The following is a 7,494-nucleotide window of genomic DNA, read 5'->3' as shown; positions in this document are numbered from 1 at the left end:
ACTGTGCTAACACAGAATCTCTGCTAAGCAGATTTGTTAATGTTAACTGAACTGATATGGGATCCCAACACTTCCAGACTTCTGGATGTTAGATGTAATAAATAATTGAGGGATCTGTATGTACTGCCTCAGCCAAGCTGATGACAGACCAGATGTCACAACATCGTATATGACATCTGGGGTCTGTCTTACCAGAATTTCACTTTGGCAGCGCTTTTAAAAAGAAGCGCTTTAGTATGTGGGCCTTTAAGAGCGCTTTTTAAAAAGCGCTTTAGTAGCTAAATGAGGTATTTTAATGTGCAGCCTGTAATTTAATCCTCCCAGTCGACCTGTAATATTTTCGACCAGTAATATGTTTTCAGCCTGTAATATTTTCGACCTGTAATTTATTTTCGACGATATTATTTCAGCCATCAGTAAGACAATATATATATATATATATACTAATATAATACCATTATAATATCCAAAATTATATATATACATCATTACAACATCAATAATATTATAGTACTTCAATTCGACACAAATCCTACATGAAAAAGCGCTTAATATAAAAATGACACAAATCCTCTTTTATTTCTTCCAACTTAAGTTTCGGGTATCCAGCGGCACGGAATTCGTCAAGGTACTACAAAACAAAAACAAAATATGAATGATACATTTAGTTAAATGTAATAAATTATATGAAATTATCTTAAGTTATAAATTCATACCGTGAGCGGAATCTCTAATTGATTTGCCTGAAGGATTTCTTTCATAAACCTCAATACAAAGTATCCGCAATCGTAACTGTTTTTCTGTTGCGGACACTACATAGAAAAACAAATAAGATTCTATAGTTGTGCATTGTTTTATCAAGTAGCATAAATATATTATAAGCAACATTGTGAAAAATAATGTACCTGCACTTGGATCCAAGTAATGTTGCTAGATTTAGTTCGGGATACCTGTGCGTCCCGTTGACTTCGGAACACTTGTATTGATCTAATTAACAAATATATAAAAGCATATGTTTAGATCAATCCCACAAATAAGTAAATATATATATAAATATACACGAATATATATTTAGAACGATCCCACTTACAAATCAACGATGTCCTTCATGGCCGGATAATTGGTCCATTCACCATTTACCGAATTCAGATAATACACGACTTCCCTTATAGGGTTGATAGCAAGCAGCAACCAGTGTGCTCTATAAATAAAAACAATAGGTTATATGAAAATTTTGCTATACACAAAATAAACAGAGATTAGATGAACAAAGAATGAGAAACTAACCCTACTGGTCGGGTATTATACGCCCAAAGATGCAGACATTCTGTATTGCCGGTGGACATGAATCTATCGACTAATCGCTGTCTAACTGATTCCCGTTCCGAAGCAATTGCCATTCCGCTGCAGTGGGCGGAAGACACGAAACGGAATCTGTTAGACAACGGAGTCCCGCGCAACACTCTGTCATACAACAACCTTAAATAAAAACATAATAAACATTAGATTATTTTCATTGAAATGTGTAAATAAATTATATTGTGGGACTAATTAAATAATATATCGGATGAGGGAATATTACCGGATGTATGAGTGCATGTTATTGACGCCTAGTTGATCATGCTTAAAAATCTCCTCCAAGTCATCAAGTGTAATAAGTGACTTGAATTCAATACCGAAGACACTCTCATCCATAACGATTTCACGTAAAGCACCATCCTTCAAATCGGACATATCAACCATTGTTGCGAGCGTCGACCGGTACCGAGGCACAAAAGCACCGCCTTTTTTTCCCGCTGGCTTCGGAGGACCAGTGGGTGGTACGGTACGAACTTGCTGCGTCACTTGTTGTGACTCTCGAGCGGATGCCTAAAAATCATATAAGTTAGGTAAAATATAAATCATGCAGATTTAGATTCAGATTAATTATTAACACTTTAAATGTACCTCTTTTAGTGATGCAACGGACTCCTCCTCCTGTAAAATCCCTTTACCCTTAACTGTGGGTTTTATAGGAGCAGTCTAAAATTAAAATGTAAAAAATAATTAATAAACAGTTTAGAATTGACATTCGAAAACTAAATGATTCATAATCGTTTTCAATATACCTCATCACTAATGGTAATGAGCTCCGAGGGCCATGCAACAAATGATCCTATTGCATCTCGCAGCAATGTCGTCTTTGAGACCATGTCAGGTACCGGTAGCATCGCATCATGATCTACTACAACATCCACCGATACTTTCAGGTGTCCATCCGGGAGCGGTCTATGGTGAAGTAAATCTCCCAAAGTGTTGTGCACTTTTCCCTTGCCAACTAGTCGATAAGTCGGTTCCGATAAGTATAGTTGGCAAGATGAAATGCCCCAAACCAATAGTAAATATAAAGTCATTATCATTAATAAAATAGAACAATTTAAAAGGAAAAAAAATTATAATTACCTCGGGAAATTTCCTTTGATAGTTGATACTATCCTTATCACTAGTTTCTTTCACCGATGAAGTGTTGCACTTTTCTCTCATATACGCCTCTTTATCTCTTTGCAATTCAGAGACTTGTGCTTGCAATTCCGCCAACTTTTGCAACACTTCTTCATTTGAAGGATTTCTTCTCCTAGGACTCTTGTAAAAAGAGGTTGGAGTCACACCATGACCCTTACCCCTCACCCGACCGGGATACTCAGGAGCATCTAGTGCTCTACTAAGTACGCTTCCCTCACCGGTGGATGCCGATTGCGACAAGGTCTCCTGTAATTCATTTACATTAAAAAATCATTTATATATTAAAAAACATTTGATTTAATTAAAGACACAGTATTATACTTACACATTCAGTAAAAACTCTCTGAACTTCGGGATCGACAGCATGATCCTTGCCCACACGAGCTTCCCTCCACAACACATGTTCAGGAAGTGAGGTTTCCTCACTTTTAGTCTCCTCTAACTATGCATTGACACAAATGATAAAATCGTCAAATAAAACACATTTAGACAATTAATTAAAATGCATTTCTATTTACTTACAATTTTATCCTCCAAGCGTGCATATCCCAAACGCCCTTTTTTGTATGGATATGCGGGTTTGGATGCTCTCGCACTATTCTTGGCACTCCTTTTCCGAAAATCTTCATCTCTTTGCTCTACAAACTTAGCCCAATCTTCTTCACCAATGAAGATCTCATACTTTTTTGGCCGTCCCGGTGCCTCTTCAAGAAAGTTTCCATCTTTATCCTTAAGATAAGTGTTTGTCAAAAAAGCTTTCCACCCTCTATATCTTTTGCCGGCCAAACCAAGTATGTAGCGTCTACGATCATCTGGTATCTCAAAAGTCCTCTGCAAAAAAACATACTCATAGTGTGTTAGTATAAGTAATTTAAACAATTTATCGTCAAGATAATAACAACAATTAACCATATATGATATATACCTGAAGCTCGTCCCAAATCGCTTTTTTTTTCGCATCCAAGTCTTCGCTTTTCAGATTCCATTTAGCTACGGAGACCGGAATATGCATACGAACAAGTGTACCAATATAACTTGTCAACTTTGCAGAATTAGGACCAATTGCTTGTTTATCAGAATTCCATTCCAATCGGTATACTAATCCTTGGTCTCTATGTCGAACGATTCCCTTCATGATAGTGATGCCTCGTGCAACTTCTTTTGCTTCAGTATCAGGTGGAGCATTTGTACCCGTGGCATCTCTTTCTTGAGCATCTCTTTCTTGTGAGTTTTCAGGTGGAGCATCTCTATCCGGAGCCATTTAACCTGTATCAAACAAACTAAAGCACATTAGTACACTATTAATAAGCTAACAATCTATACAAGTAAAATGGAAGTCAAACCATGCATGTACAAGTAAATCGGAAACGAAATCGGTACAAATCAAAATAAGCGTCAAAAAATAAAGTTGTCGGAATTGAACGAAATTTACATGGCTATGGTAAAACGTCCCCACGGACTCAAAAATAAAGTCGGTTTTCCGAAATTCAGACCCTAAGCCCGACTTTTGATTACGGGCAGAAGCAAAACCGATAAAAAAACAGTCCCGAAATGAACATATAAGTGCATGAGCAGCTCCGGAATCGTCAAAATAGTATAGTTACATGTAAAGAAGTCGACAAACGGATACATGGTTCAAAAGTTATGTACAAAACGAGAATATGCACCAAAATTGAATAAGTACTATACTATTGATTAAAACAATCGGTACAAATTGAATAAAACAAATTAGTCGGAATATGTATACTATTACCTTTATCACTAACGTCTCTTTCTTTTCTTGGTAGGATTGTGTTCTACGCGTCTCTTAACAACGCGGACGGTTGGATTGATCCAAATACCCTCATTATGATCATTTCTAGTACAAGATTCATTCTCATTTTGATCGTTTCTTGTACAAGATTCAATGCCAACACCAATATCACTTTGATCTTCAATGTTTTCATCTACTATTTTGTTAGATAAAAGCACTATAGACCATTTCGTACTTGTCGGATCATTGACATAGAACACTTGTTTAGCTTGAGAGGCTAAAATGAAAGGCTCATCTTTGTACCCTACCCTATTGAGATCCACTTGCAAAAATCCCGACTTATCCATTCGTATGCCACTATTATTTTCAACCCACTTGCAACCAAATACAGGAATCTGAAACTTCGCGTAATCAAACACCAAAATGCGCTCGATAACCCCAAAATATGACAAATTTGCAAATTTCGGATTTAAGTCATTCGCACTTGATATGTGCATTGCTTCAGCTACCAAGGTAACACCACTATTTTGCATAGTAATTTTATCATCCTGTTCTTTGGTATAAAATGTGTATCCATTAATAGCGTATGCGCTATAAGAAAGCACAATTACAGTTGGACCATAGGCTAAACATCTCAACCTTTCTGTTACTGAAGCAGGATCTGAACGATACTTTGAATAAATATGATCCCTAAACCACGGTATGAAACTTCGATTGTGCTCTCGTACTATCCAGTTCTCATTTCTATTTGGATTTAAATCTCGGAGAACAACCTTGTGCATTTCAACATACGGCTCAACCTCAATCTCATTGTGCAGAACATACAAGTGCGCTTGATCCCGTTCGACCATTGATACTGTCACAACTTTATTTCCAATTAGCCTTTTTCCTTCTTTTTTTCGACAATATGAGATTTGGGGAGTCCAATTGATTGAACATTTGACAGATATTCAGTACAAAACTCAACCGCTTCTTCAACAACGTATCGTTCGGCAATACAACCCTCCGGTCGACTTCTGTTTTTCACGTACCCTTTTAATATTTTCATATAACGTTCAGCAGGGTACATCCATCTCATATAAGCTGGCCCGCACAATTGTGTCTCTTTCACAAGATGAACGACTAGATGAACCATTATGTCAAAAGACGAGGGAGGAAAATACATTTCAAGATCACATAAAGTAACAACTATCTCTTTTTGCAATGTTGGTAAGATCGCGGGATCGACCACCTTACTGCAAATTGACCTGAAGAAGAAACACAACTTAGTTATTGCGCTTCTTACTTTTTCTGGCAGAATAAAACGTATACCTATTGGTAAAAAATGTTCCATTATAACATGACAATCATGCGTCTTCAAACTCTTTAACTTGAGGTCTTTCATGGACACAAGTCTTCTAATATCTGAAGAGTAGCCTTCTGGAACTTTAACTTCACTGAGGAACTTACACAATGTTTTCTTCTCCTTTCTAGATAGAGTGTAAACAGCAGGTGGCAGATATGTTCGTCTTCCTTTCGTCACGGGTCTCAATTCAGTTCTCATCCCCATGTTTACCATGTCATTCCTTATGTTAACGCCATCCTTAGACTTTCCTGGTATATTGAGTAACGTACCTATAACGCTGTCAAATACATTTTTTTCAATATGCATAACATCCAGGAAATGTCTTACGTACAACGACTTCCAATATGGAAGTTCAAAAAAAATGGACTTCTTCTTCCACCCACCCTTGACAAGTGAATGTGCAAAAGGCTTGCCAAACTGAGTGCTCACATCTTTCACCTTTTCAAAAATTTGATCACCTGACAAAAAAGGCGGGGCTGTACCATGTTCGGCCTTTCCGTTGAATGCTTTTCTCCACCCACGGTAGTGATGATTAGAATTTAAGAATCTACGATGACCGAGAAAGACATTCTTCTGACAAAGATCCAATCGTGTCGTATCGGTTTCATCTTCACAAACGGGACACGCCTTTTGACCTTTATTGCTGTACCCGGATAGATTTCCGTATGCTGGAAAATCATTAATTGTTCCAAACAACATCGCCCTCAAGTTGAAACTTTCCTTCCTATACCCATCGTAAACCTCCACACCGTTGTCCCACAAAAACTTTAAATCTTCGATTAACGGTGCCAAGTATACGTCTATGTCATTCCCTGGTTGTTTAGGCCCAGAAATTAGCATTGATAACATCATGTACTTACGCTTCATACATAGCCACGGAGGTAGGTTATAGATCATAAGAATCACAGGCCATGTGCTATGCGAGATACTTTGAATACCATGCGGGTTCATTCCATCAGTAGACAATGACAACCGAAGGTTTCTTGCTTCTTTTCCAAATTCAGGATAATCAGTATCAACTTTCATCCATTGTGGTGAGTCTGCCGGATGTCGCAACTTTCCATCAATAATTCTTTCATCTGCATGCCAAGTCAAGTGTCTTGAATCGGTCTCACTACGATACATGCGTCTAAATCTCGGAATTATAGGAAAATACCATAAGACTTTAGCAGGAGACAACTTTAAAATTAAACACACACACACGATGCAGTTAAATACAAATATCATAAAAGTGAAGGAAGTATATGCAAACTGTAGCATATTCAACTATTTGTTCAATACCATTATTAAGACCAAAAACTACCCTCTACAGAGGAATAAGAATATATTAGGATTCTAGTTCTACAAAACATTAGTTAGTGGTTGCATTTGTGAAAGCATTTATGAACTGCCTTCAAAATATATGGTTGTTGTGTCTCAATGTCTTCAAGTATTAATAAAAAGAGATAATACTAGTACTGCTAAGCCTCAAACTGAGACTTATCTATAATGAAACAGTGTGCAATTCTCATTAAAAAAACCCTATAAATAGTACCATAAAATATAATAGAAGTAGACAAATCTCACTTTCAATTTCAAAAAGTAAGAGTGGCTAAGCATAGATAGGATAAGGATGGCCACGGTTCAGTCAATAATATTTTATAAGAAGTTTAATTATCAAATACCACTAGGTGGAATAACTTAAACACGTACAGGAATATGACTGACCAAAATTTATTAACTCAAATAAGTGCTTTTTATTTTATCAAATAAGTGATTTTTAATAGTCACTAAATCACGAAAGTAACGAGAATTAACATATCTTTTCCATGCATGCATGCTTTGAATTAATAAGAATGTTATTCTATCGTTAATTTCAAAGGATACTATTAAATCTTAATAATCAATAAGATAG

The 7,494-nt window shown here is 36.6% G+C and overlaps 1 protein-coding gene across 1 annotated transcript; it reads right to left on the bottom strand.

Annotated features, from left to right (window-relative positions):
- Positions 1 to 489: 489 nt before the first annotated feature.
- Positions 490 to 1,677, bottom strand: LOC131600180 (uncharacterized). Its single transcript, XM_058872380.1, has 6 exons — positions 1,583 to 1,677; positions 1,288 to 1,479; positions 1,091 to 1,201; positions 906 to 987; positions 717 to 812; positions 490 to 631 (listed from the first exon to the last, which is right to left on the bottom strand). Exons 1-6 carry the CDS (start codon positions 1,597 to 1,599, stop codon positions 533 to 535), a joined length of 597 nt encoding a protein of 198 aa, XP_058728363.1. The 5' UTR covers positions 1,600 to 1,677; the 3' UTR covers positions 490 to 532.
- Positions 1,678 to 7,494: the final 5,817 nt, after the last annotated feature.

This window comes from Vicia villosa, linkage group LG4 (genome assembly GCF_029867415.1).
Source record: "Vicia villosa cultivar HV-30 ecotype Madison, WI linkage group LG4, Vvil1.0, whole genome shotgun sequence".
Lineage (NCBI taxonomy): Eukaryota > Viridiplantae > Streptophyta > Magnoliopsida > Fabales > Fabaceae > Vicia > Vicia villosa.
This window is presented reverse-complemented; position numbering and strand designations above follow the sequence as displayed.

Coding starts and splice junctions, on each gene's coding strand:
- LOC131600180 (XM_058872380.1), bottom strand. Junction 1,202..1,287: donor TATAATACCCGACCAGTAGG/GTTAGTTTCTCA, acceptor TTTTATTTATAG/AGCACACTGGTTGCTGCTTG. Junction 632..716: donor AATTAGAGATTCCGCTCACG/GTATGAATTTAT, acceptor TTTGTTTTGTAG/TACCTTGACGAATTCCGTGC.